General features: G+C 56.4%; 1 protein-coding gene across 1 annotated transcript; it reads left to right on the top strand.

Annotated features, from left to right (window-relative positions):
- The first annotated feature begins 52 nt into the window (after positions 1–52).
- Positions 53–4862, top strand: FOXJ1 (forkhead box J1). The gene is made up of 3 exons (XM_007536743.3): positions 53–272; positions 832–1493; positions 3100–4862. Exons 2-3 carry the CDS (start codon positions 996–998, stop codon positions 3862–3864), a joined length of 1263 nt encoding a protein of 420 aa, XP_007536805.1. The 5' UTR covers positions 53–272; positions 832–995; the 3' UTR covers positions 3865–4862.
- The last annotated feature ends 7311 nt before the right edge of the window (positions 4863–12173 follow it).

Here is a 12173-nt window from a genome sequence, read left to right as displayed (position 1 = left end):
TGCTCGCGGTCTCCATAGAGATGCGCCGGCCAATGGCAGCAACGGAAGCTGTTTACGGGGGCGGGGCGTCGCCATGGCAGCCGGAGAAGCCTTCCGAGCGGCTACTTATTGCGGGTCCGGCCGCCGCTGGCGTTCAGATAGGTGCCGTCGGGCGGGAGGGGGGAGCGAAGAAAGACGCTGGAGGAGCCCTCGAACGGAGGCCAGAGAGTCGCAGGGGGGTGGAGGAACTACTTCCAGAACCTTCCTTAGGCCCGGGCTGCGCTCTGAACCGGGTAAGCGACGGGACGGGCTGCCGCTGGTGGCGGGAAAGGGGGCACGGGTCCTCGCTCTCCGATGGAAGTGATGGGTCCAGGGCCTGACACCTAGGAGTTCAGGGGTAACTAAGAGTCCGTCCGCATAACTCTGTGACCTGTGACCCTCCCTCCTCCATCCGGACTGGCTCCTTCAAATATCAGACCACCTGCTGGACTGCCCTTCTGGGCTCCCTTATCCCTTTTGCAAAACACGAGTTGGGGGGGGTGGCGTCTGGTTTTCTGCCCGGGGGTGGGGGTTGGGGAATAGCCTCAGATGCCTTTAATCTCTTCTGGAGAAGAAAGAAAAAAATCTTAAAAAAGGAAAAACTAAGCGGACGGGGTGGGGGCTGGGGGGGGGCTGGCCCCTTGCGCTCGCCCAGACCCGGCACTGGAAGCTCTTGTAGCTGCGGGCTGCGGTTAGAGGAGCCCCCCGCCCCGACGCACAGAAGAGCCTGCAGGGGGCAGGGTGCTCAGCTCCCGCCGCCATGGTCCCCGCAGGGGGCAGGGTGCTCAGCTCCCGCCGCCATGGTCCCCGCAGGAGCCACAGACCCACCCGGAGGAGGCCGGCGACCCCCGCGTCGCGGGATGGAACTGCGCACCCGGGAGGCGGTGTAACCCGAGCCTCGGGTCGGCGGGTCGCCCTAGGCTCTGCTCGGCTCAGCCCGTGGATGCTGACCGCCCCCTCGGAGAGTCCCCGCAGACATGGCAGAGAACTGGCTGCGCCTCTCGGGAGCCGTAGCGGCGGAGGAGGCCGGGCTGGAGGGCGGCCTGGAGGAGCCCGACGCCCTGGACGACAGCCTGACCAGCCTGCAGTGGCTGCAGGAGTTCTCCATCCTCAACGCCAAGGCCCCCGCCCTGCCCCCGGGGGACACTGACCCCCACGGCTACCACCAGGTGCCCGGCTCGGCGGCGCCCGGGTCCCCCCTGGCGGCCGACCCCGCCTGCCTGGGGCAGCCGCACACGCCCGGCAAGCCCACGTCGTCGTGCACGTCGCGGAGCGCGGCCCCGGGGCTGCAGGCCCCGCCCCCCGACGACGTGGACTACGCCACCAACCCGCACGTGAAGCCGCCCTACTCCTACGCCACGCTCATCTGCATGGCCATGCAGGCCAGCAAGGCCACCAAGATCACGCTGTCGGCCATCTACAAGTGGATCACGGACAACTTCTGCTACTTCCGCCACGCTGACCCCACCTGGCAGGTAGGGGGGGCGTGGGGCTGCCTGTCCGCCCCCCTCGCTGCTCCCTCTCGACGGGGTGCAGCCAGGGCCCCAGAAGGGAGGAAGGCCCTCGAGGGAGCCCAGTGCTTGAAACTGCCTCTCCTTGACTTCCAGAGGGGAAAGGAGGGTGTCCAGAGGGCTCTGGGGATGCAGAAGGCCAGGTCAGAGTGGGAAAGCGCGAAGGCCAGGGCTGGGCTCTGGTGGACAGGACGCCCCATGGGGAGGGGGGTGGACTGAGGGACACACAGCTGTGCCAGAACTTCAAATTCCTAGACATTGCCCAGCCCAAGGACAGCTTATCTAGGCCAGCTCAGAAGCAGACGCCAAGTCGAGGCCCCCTACCTCCACCCCCTTCCTTTTTGTGTGTGACTGGGGGTGAGGGTGAGGTAGTGAGTGCCATGAGGTGTGAAGGCCAACTGTGCCCTAATGGAGGGCTCGGGGGCCTTCCTAGGGCTCTGTTCCAGCCCCCCACTCAGCCCCTCCTCAGTTTCCTGCCTCCACTCCTCCCCCTCTTCTCAGTCACCCTCCCTGGGGGGACAATTACCTGAGCCAGGTGCTTTCCACAGGGGCTCTGCCTGCCGCTCTGGCTTCAGGTTCCAAGTCTCCAGAACATGGCACAGAGCAGCCAAGGAGCCCAGGCCGCCATGTAAACAGCCTTGCTAGGGGACAGTGCCCACCCTAATGTCCTGGCCCCAGGCCACACAGCCCCCCCACCACACTATGCCATCTAGGGAGGAAGAGTGAGTGAACAACGGAGCAGGATACAGATTTTAGGCTTCAGGCATTGCCCTAAGAGCCTCTGACCATCAGGATTAGGAGCTAATTAGGGACAGAGGACCCCAAGAGCCTAGACTTTTTCCTGGGATATCACCAAGGGACGGGCCAAGATGTCCTCCGTCCTCCTGGGACTATCAGGTGCAATGCTGTGTGCGCAGCTTCAGTGAGAAAGCAGAGACCCACACCTGCCCAGGCTTATGCAGCTCAGGCTGTGGGAGCTACTGGGCTTGAGGATTGAGTGGTTATGCTCTTGGCTGAGTAATAATCAACTGAGGCCTCCTGGGCAGGGGTGGGAGGAAGGGGCCCTGGGAGGTGAGGGCCCAGGCCAGTAGCTGGCTCAACAAACAGGGAAAGTCATCAGATGCCCCCCGACACACACACACACACACACACACACACACACACACTTCATCCTACACACACCCTCTGGTCCACCAGCCCCCTCCCTCGCTGAACAAACAGAGAGGACTGACCAGGCCGGGCAGAGGGAGACAGTGATCCAGGCCCTGGGGGAGCTGAGGCCTTTGGCCAGAGACCACAGAGGGAATGGGGGGTGGCACTGGGAGCCGCCCTGCAGCTCAGGACTCAGATGACTGAGCAGGCAGATATCCCAGCAACAGGGAACAAAAGCCCCCGACAGCACTCCTGGCTCCTGATGCCCTGTGGCTGGTGTCCCAGAGCAGTGCCCTCAGCCTCCCTTCCCCCATCAGGAAAAGGGGAGGCAGAGGGTCTGCAGGTAGCACTGAAAGCCCCCCAACTGCCCACCCTGCCACTCACCCACCTTCCTCTCTCTCCTCCCTCCCTTGCCTAGAATTCCATCCGCCACAACCTGTCCCTGAACAAGTGCTTCATCAAAGTGCCCCGCGAGAAGGATGAGCCGGGCAAGGGGGGCTTCTGGCGCATCGACCCCCAGTATGCAGAGCGGCTGCTGAGCGGGGCCTTCAAGAAGCGGCGGCTGCCCCCGGTGCATATCCACCCGGCCTTTGCCCGACAGGCCCGGCAGGAGCCCAGCGCTGCCCCCTGGGCTGGGCCGCTGACCGTGAACTCTGAGGCTCAGCAGCTTTTGCGGGAGTTTGAGGAGGCCACAGGGGATGCGGGCTGGGGTAGCGGCGAGGGCCGTCTGGGGCACAAGCGCAAACAGCCCCTGCCCAAACGGGTGGCTAAGATCCCGCGGGCCCCCAGCACCCTGCTGCTCACCCAAGAGGAGCAGAGCGAGCTGGAGCCCCTCAAGGGCAACTTTGACTGGGAGGCCATTTTTGATGCAGGCACCCTGGGTGGGGAGCTGGGTACCCTGGAGGCGCTGGAGCTGAGCCCCCCTCTGAGCCCTGCCTCACACGGAGACGTGGACCTCACCGTCCATGGCCACCACATCGACTGCCCCGCCACCTGGGGGCCAGGAGATCAGGCCGCTGACAGCCTGGACTTCGATGAGACCTTCCTGGCCACATCCTTCCTGCAGCACCCCTGGGACGAGAGTGGCAGTGGCTGCCTGCCCCCCGAGCCACTCTTTGAGGCCGGGGACGCCACCCTGGCCGCAGAGCTGCAAGACTGGGCCAGTGTGGGCGCCTTCTTGTAAGAGACCAGGCCCCACCCCAGCTCTGGACTGCGCCCAAGTCAGGGCCTAGACTACCCCCCAACACTGGGCCACAAACACCCCACCCCACCCCGGGCCGGGTCTAGACAGGGTCTCCCAAGAGGCTGACTCTATGAGACCACACCACCACCACCACCACCACCACCACCCCCCACCACCACCTGTTTGATTCAAGCCAGGGAGTCTGAGAACTGGGGGTGCAGGACCAAAATGACTGCCTCCCTTTCCCGGCTCCCCCATACACACAGTGTTTCATTGGTCCTCATCTTCCCTGCCCCTGGGGACCCTGCACTTTGGGACCCTGCACCTGGCTTGGAAGGACGCTGGTCAGGCTTAAGGAATATAGTATGGCCACCACAGACTACACCAGCTCCGCTCGCTCCCCCACTTCCCTCCCCAGGTCTCTATCCAGAGAAAGTTCCCAGGTACAACAAATGCTAATTAAGTGACAGCAAATTAAGCCCTGGAGGCTTCTCCCGGCAAAGCCTCCCTGGGGTTGGGTTGGCCTTGGATGGGTTGAGGCTGGGGGGGATGGGACCCAAGAGGAGATAGGTAAAGGTGGAGAGCAGGTCATCGGCCTTCTGATCCCATATCCGGAGGCAGGGCAGGGGGTGTAAATCCCTAATCTTGGAGCCCAAATGGGTTGAGAGCAGCAGGGAGTTGGGGTGCTGGGGTGTTGGGGGCAGAAGCTGCGGAGGGGAGGGGAACAGAAAGACTAATTTAGTGAGTGTAGCTATTGCTGAGGCTTAATTGGGAGGGACTCAGACCTTGCTAGAACCTCTGGGACCAGGAAGGGGGGGAGTCACCCCCAACCCTGCCTGCACTTGTGGGGGCGAGTGTCTTGCTCCACCCTGAGCCCCCCAGGCTTCGTCCCATCCGACATCCACCCTCCTGCCCCATGGAGCAATTTAACCTTTTTTCATGGAAAGTTATTTACAATAAAAAAAGTTTTAAAAATAAAGTTTTTTAAAGTCTGCAAATGAATTCACATCTTTCTTGGGTGGGGAGGCAGGGACCAGGTGGTGATGTGGAGGGGAGGACAGGAGTTGTTCTTCATTGCTGAGTGGAAGAAATGACTGAGAGGACAGTGGGGAGAGGGCACTGGTGGTCTGCAGAGAGCTCCCTCATGAGTTCCCCATCAACTCAGTGTCCCCCATGGGGAAAGGGACCAAGAGGTCACACTTGGGGGTCCCCTACAGTCTGAACCTCAGTGTCTCAGTGCCTCTATCTGCACAACGGGAAGAACTCACTCCCATAGTCCTGGGAAAGGGAGTGACGGAGCAGGCATGCCTCCCAACTCTGTCCTGGGAACTCAAGGCTGAGCATGCCAGGGCCGGGCTCCTGCCTCCCCACCACAAGGACGTGCCTGGACTCGCCCATGAGCGCCTGCAGACCCAGCCTGGGCCCGGCTCCAGCACCTCCCAGCCTCTCCCTCCTGCAGAGACAGGGTGTGAGGTCGTCGGAGGAACCCAAGCCCAAGGGCCCTACTTCTCACCTGATATGTTGTCATTTAGTCTCCAGCAAGCTTGAGGAAATCGGGGTACCCAGGCCCCACTCACTCAAACTGTCAGGTCCTTTCTCTAATGAACAAAACCACGAGAGTCCTGATGGGGCAGACATTTAGTAAACACCCCATTTTTCCAGGAGCACTCCTCCCAGTTCCAGAAGAGCACTAACACACACACACACACACACACACACACACACACAATACACACACACATACACACGGGTACAAATGCACACAGTCCTATGCAACCCTGCCTAGCTTCCATGGCCCCCTTTCTCCCAGGTCCCTTTCTTTTCTTCCCTGGAGCCTGGCTGCTGGCCAGCCTGGCATTCCCTTGTCCCCCCTCCCCCAACTTGCCGCTTTCACTTGCTAATTATTCCAAATATTTCAGGAGGCACACAGGCTGCGGGAGCCTCGCTTAGACCAGAAGCCAGCTCATCAGCTGGGAGAAGGTGCCTGCCTAGGCCCTGAGATGCCCACTGCCCTCAGCTTTTCTCTCTACTATCTCTGCTTTGGGGGAGACCAGCTCCTTTATTGGCTCCCAGGATCAGCCTCCATCCAGCCCTGATTGAAAAGACAGGAAGCCACAGAAGAATATGACCCCTCCCCACTTCTGTTTGCACCTATACTAGGGGAAGAAGGGCTGGCAGAGCAACCCAGTTAGGTGAGCAAAAGGCCCAAGAAGCCCCTGGCTGCAAAGGAGATTCACCAGGAGTTCCTGCAAGTCGCAGTCCTAGGACCTGACTAAGCATCAGGCCTAAGCACCAGCATCTCATTTGGTAAAAGATCCTCAGATGCTTCCACTGTGAAGTCAGAAGCCCAGGAGGGCAGGCAAGATAGCTTGCCTGGATAATGCACTTGCTTTGCCACGTGTGAGACCCAGGCTCAACCGAGCCCAGCCCCACTGGAGGAAGCTTCAGTGCTGTGATTTCTTTCCATCTCCCTTTCTCTGTCTTTCTCTTTCTATCTAAGTAAAGAAAAGGAAAAATAAAACTTGGAGTGGTTAAATTCTGGTGAAAAAAGTAATATAAATTGTTTTTAAATAATAAGCAAGAAAGGGCTCTGAACAGAACACAGGTCTCTGAATGCCCCTCTCCATCCTTACCTGGCCCTTGGTTGTGTGCCTTTCGAAAAATTATGTTCATTTACCCCATATGTGCTTTTAGATCCAATCTAGTCAAGATATAGTCTGTGCCATCCAATGTGATCAAAATAGACCTTGTATTATTTGACAGTAAGTCGCTGACATGAAGCCTCAAAGGCCTGCGAGCACCACCACAATCGCAACATGAGCACTGGACTGAAAGTCCCATTTGTCACACAGATACACATTCACAGATGCCCCCTCTTTAAAAAAAATAATTTTGGGGATTCGGTGGTGGCACACCCTGTTGAGTGCACACATTACCATGTGCAAGGACCTGGGTTCAAACCCCTTCTCCCCACCTGCAAGGGGGAAGCTCCAAGAGAGGTGAAGCAGGTACTGAAGAAGAGGTGTCTTTCTCTTTCTCTCTCGGTCTCCCCATTCCCTCTCAGTTTCTCTCTGTTCGGTCAAATAAAAAGGAAGAAATGGGGGTGGTGGCCACCAGGAGTAGTAGGTCCATCATGTAGGCACTGACCCACACACCTCAGTGAAAAAAATTGTTTTTAATTTTATTTATTTCACAACAGGGTGGGGGATGCCCTCTGGCACATGAAGTGTTAAGGACTGAGCTCAGCACCTCCCTCCTGCTTTGATGTTTGCCAGTTCAGAGCTCCACTTCGGCACCCCTTGAAGTACCTCACCAGGATCTGGGGCCGGGACTGCAGGTTGCAGTGACAGAACTGTGCGGCTTGGAACCCATAACTCAAGTTCTTAATCAAAGTCCTTATCTCTTTTATGCATTTCATTTCATCTCATTATCTTATTTATTTACTTATTTTACCAGAGCACTGTTCAGCTGATTTATGGTGGTGCTGGGGGTAGAACCTGGAGCCTGGGCTCAGGCATGAAAGTCTTTTTGCAGAACCATCATGCTATCCCCCTGGAGACCTGATCTCCTTTAGTCCTTATCTGTAAGCCCACCCTTGAGGCATCATCCCCTAAGCCTCTCCTAAGCCTCTCCTCTTGACTGTTGAGGGAAGCCCCATTGCCCTTCCACCTTTTTTATTTAATTTTTTTATTATCTTTATTTATTTATTGGATAGAGACCGCCAGAAATCAAGAGCGAAGGGAAGATAGAGAGGGAGAGAGAAGGAAGAGACACCTGCAGCCCTGCTTTACCATTCACAAAGCTTTCCCCCTGCAGGTGGAGAACCTGGGTCCTTCCACCTTTTTTGTTTGTTTGTTTGTTTGTTTGTTTTGCCTCCAGGGTTATTGATGGGGCTCCTGGAGGTAATTTTCCCCCATTTTGTTGCCCTTGTTATTATTGTTATTATTGCTATTGCTGTTGTTGGATAAGACAGAGAGAAATCAAGAGTTGACGGGAAGACAGAGAGGGGGAGAGAAAGATAGATAGACACCTGCAGACCTGCTTCACCACTTGTGAAGTGACTCCCCTGCAGATGGAGAGCTGGGGGCCTGAACCAGGATCCTTATGCTGGTCCTTGCACTTCACACCATGTGCGCTTAACCTGCTGCGCTACTGCCCGGCCCCCTGCCTTTCCACCTTCTAACCCACTTCTGTCTTTAGTCTGCTGCTAACCTTCCATCTTGCCCCCATTCTCTGCCTCGTGTGATGAGCAGTTTAGCCCTTGCAGTTCTCTCCTCCCTGTTCCTGAACCACTGAATCCACCACCCCTCTCCCTCTAGTGATTCTTATGGTATCTAGAAGGTCCTAGGGAGTCCTTGTAGCCCTGAACCATAAGAAAAAGCCCCTGGAACCAATAGGCCTCCTGCAGAGCTGGGTGGGGGGGGGTTGTTCCCCAGCACCAGGGGTCCAGATTTGCAGAAGGAAGAAGGTGAGTGGGAGGAGAGGTGTGATGGTGTGGTCTGAAGTCAGGCATCCGTCCTGGGCTGGAAGCCAAAGGCACACAGGTGTATTTGGACTCCCGGCAGGGGGCTGGCCCCGTGGGGCAAGCCTGGGCCTGTGGGATGGGGGTGCTGTAGCAGGGAGGGGCCTGCACTAACAATGGGGTGGGAGAGAGGCATGGGCCACTGACACATTCTTGACTGCCAGGGAGGAAAACACAGGTGACAAGGGAGGGGAGGCTCCCTGGGGCAGAGGGGAAGGCACTGCCAGGCCACCCAGACTGGGGCTGCACCCCAAGTGTAAGCCCAGAGGCGCATGGACACCCTGGGGGGTCAGCTTCCTCCTGGGACACACAGAGCCCCTCTCCCGCCCTCCATGCTCCGTGACTTGGGCAGGTGGCACTGGTCAGAGCCACCTGGACAGGCGTGCTGGGGCCTGAAGTTTCACTCTGTGCATCAGGAGTGGGCAGGCATGGGGCGGGGGGCAAGGAGGGGCAGGGAATGTCCCCCAGAAGTCAAGCAGGAATCAGGGGAGGGCATGTTAATAAAGTGAAGTTAATAAAACTCTGGAAAAAAAAAAGTAAAACTCTGGAGCCAAGGTGCCCCCCCCCCCCGTGTTCTCCCTCCCAGCCCACAGCACAGCCCCCACACCCCTCACCAGCCCTGGCTGACCCCTAAGCCCCCTGTGCCTCTTTGAAGGAAGCAGCTCACTGAATTTGGGGGGGAGACGGCCCCACTCCCCACTCCCACCCCCTGATCCCTCATCACTGTTCTTTGCCCAGGGAATTAAGCTGAAGCTAAGAGGCTGCCAACTGACCCCCCACACACACACCCATCCAGCCAACTGTGGGCTCTGCAGTGAACCTGCCCCCTGACCCCTTCCTGCCTCTCTCTGGGTACCAAGACCTGTCCCCATCCCCACAAGACAGCCAAGTTTCCTCCAACTAGCTGGATGTGAACTGTCTCCCTGCCTGGGGCAAGGGGGACAGATATGGACCCCACCCTCTGAGAGCTTTTGGCCTCAGCACCCCTGTCCCCCTTCCCCCAGCAGCAGACCCCTGTAGGCAGCTGGCCTGACTGCTCATTCCAACAGCATCAGGTGCCTCTGGTATAGGTTGATTGGATGGATCAATGGATTGATGGCTGAGCAGATCCAAAGAGGATGGGAGCACCTTGGTGGGGCTGGCAAAATAGCTCACTTGGATAGTGTGCTGCTTTGCCATGTGCACAACCCAGGTTCAAGGCCCGCCCCACCACAATGGAGGAAACGCCAATGCTGTTCTCTCTCTCTCTCTCTCTCTTTCTCTGTCTTTCTCTCTCTAAAAGAAAGAAAGGGAGAGAGAGAGAAAGAAAAGAGAGAGAGGGACGGAGGGAGGGAGGCAGAGGGAGAAGACGAGGCCTTAGCCAAACGCTTCTGTACAGTAGCTGAGTTTCAGAAGGCTTTGTCCTGGAAGCAGAGGTTGGGAGGAAGCTTTACAGACAGGAGAGGAGTTTGAAGAGGCGGGTCACCTGAGCCTGTGGGTTTGGAATGGGGTCACAAAGGACCTTGGCTAAAGGTGAGTAGGATATGGGTAGATGTGATCCAGAGAGGAGGGTGGCAGAGGTGCAGGAGGGTAGAAGAGGCCCCCACTTGCACATGTATCTGATCCCCGACTCCTGGGGATAAAGCCAGGAGACAGAGTTGGTGTGGAAAACTGGCATTCAACAACCTCCCACCTCACACACACACACACAATGCCCCCAGTTTTGTCACCCCACCAAGCCCACAGGGCCCACACCCTGACTCCAACATCCCCGATTCAGAGCTGTAAGCACCTCAGTTGCCTCTGCTTGCACCAGCCCCACACTGCAGCCCCTGAGCCTGACAGAGCCCCCCAGCTGCTCAGAGCCTTGCAGAGGCCTGGAGATCCCTGGAGCTGGACAGTCCCCAGTGCCGGGATTGGCTAAAGATTAACCGTGGCTGGGTGGGGATTGCCCAGGAGACAACACCAACAGCTGGCACTGGCCCACAGCACCAGGTCAGAGTTGCTGAGGTGTCAGGGTGCAGGAGGGTGGCCTCACAGAGGACCCCTATCACAGAGGTCACCCCCAGATATACTCCTATTTCAAGTGCAGACTGGGCTGGCAGGTAGGGAATTGGGGGTGGGGGGATTGAGGCAGGAATCCCAGCAGAGGAGAAAGGAAATTCAGTCAGGAAGGTCATCTACTACCAGCCTCCCAAAACCAAGTCCAGAAGCTCTATCATAGGAACCTTTTTTTAAAAAAGTATTTATTTATTTATTCATTAGAAAGATAGGAGGAGAAAAAGAAGCAGACATCACTCTGATACATATGCTGCTGGGGATTGAACTCAGGACCTCATGGCTTTATCCAATGCTTTATCCCCTGTGCCACCTCCCAGACCACAAGGACCTTTAAAAAAAAGATTTATGGGGGCTGGGTGGTAGCGCAGTGGGTTAAGCATGCACATGGCACTAAGGTTCCCTACCTGCAGGGGGGTCATTTCACAAGTGGTGAAGCAGGTCTGCAGGTGTCTTTCTTTCTCTTCCCCTCTCTGTCTTCCCCTCCTCTCTCCATTTCTCTCTCTCCTATCCAACAACAACGACAGCATTAATAACAATAACAAAGATAAACAACAAGGGCAACAAAAGGGAAAAAATGGCCTCCAGGAGCAGTGGATTTGTAGTACAGGCACCAAGCCCCAGCAATAACCCTGGAGGCAAAAAAGAAAAAAAAAAAAAAGAAAAGATTTATTTAAAGATTAATTAATGAGACGGAGAAAGAGAATCGCTCTGGCAAATGTGATTCTAGGGTTCAAACCAGCACCTCATGCTTGAGAGTCCAAGGCCTTATCCACCATGCCACCTCCTGAAGCAAAGACCCAGGGAGCACTTACCTGAAGAGTGTGGGAGAAAATTCTTGCCTCTTACTTATGAAAGAGGAAGATGAAGTGGGACTGTTAGGTAGGGAGGGGCTGTGCTGTGTGGTGGTAGAGATGTGGAGGTCACTGCAGCTCATTATGGGGCAGTCCAGTGGGGTGTAAGGAGGAAAACAAAGTGTGTGGTGATTTGCTAAGGCACTTGGAAGCCAAGGAGAGATATTGAAGGCAGGAGCACTGAAAGGTCAGGCCTTGCACCTGAGGTGCCGCCACATGCCAGGTCTACAGGGACCTCTCACCTTCTGCTGGCAGGACACTGAGGGAGAACAGCGCAGGCTGGGGCTCCCTAGATTCAAAGATAAAGTCAAGGTACCCAGAGCTAGGTACTTCATCAGTATCCACCTGATATCTGGAGAATATTTCCTGGCACCTGTAGAGGTGAGTCCTAATGGACACAGAATAAAAACCGGTTTGGGAGAGATTTCCTGAGCTACTAAGTTGGGGAACCAGGTGTGTGTGTCCCCCACCCCAAGTCTTATTCCACTCAGGCTGAACCTGATGCAATAGACTAGCCTGTGACTTCCCATTGTCTCTCTCCAATATAGGATTCCCTGTTTTCTGTGTTCTACTTCTGCCCTTTGTTTGACTTATTTTTGAAACTTTCTGGGAAGGATGCATAGGAGACGCATGTCAGTAGCAGATTCTTATATCTGATTGCTAGTTGGGCTGACTATAAAAATGGCAGATTGAAATTTCCCTCAGGAAGCCAGGCAGCTACACACCCTACTTAGAGGACATACATTGCCTGTAGATGGGGGCAGGAAGCTTGAGTCTGTGTCTTCTTGCATGGTAATTAAGCTTCACCAATGATAAAGTAGGTATCCTTCTCTATCTTTCCCACTCCTGTCCCCTTCTCTCTGCCCTACAAGAAAAGAAAGGAGTTGGGCAGTGGC

This window comes from Erinaceus europaeus, chromosome 12, assembly GCF_950295315.1.
Source record: "Erinaceus europaeus chromosome 12, mEriEur2.1, whole genome shotgun sequence".
Classification (NCBI taxonomy): domain Eukaryota; kingdom Metazoa; phylum Chordata; class Mammalia; order Eulipotyphla; family Erinaceidae; genus Erinaceus; species Erinaceus europaeus.
This window is presented reverse-complemented; position numbering and strand designations above follow the sequence as displayed.

Excerpts from the sequence above, each read along its gene's own strand:
- FOXJ1 (XM_007536743.3), top strand. The coding sequence starts at position 996 with ATGGCAGAGAACTGGCTGCGCCTCTCGGGAGCCGTAGCGGCGGAGGAG. Across the intron at positions 1,494-3,099 it reads ACGCTGACCCCACCTGGCAG|AATTCCATCCGCCACAACCT; the intron begins GTAGGGGGGGCG and ends TCCCTTGCCTAG.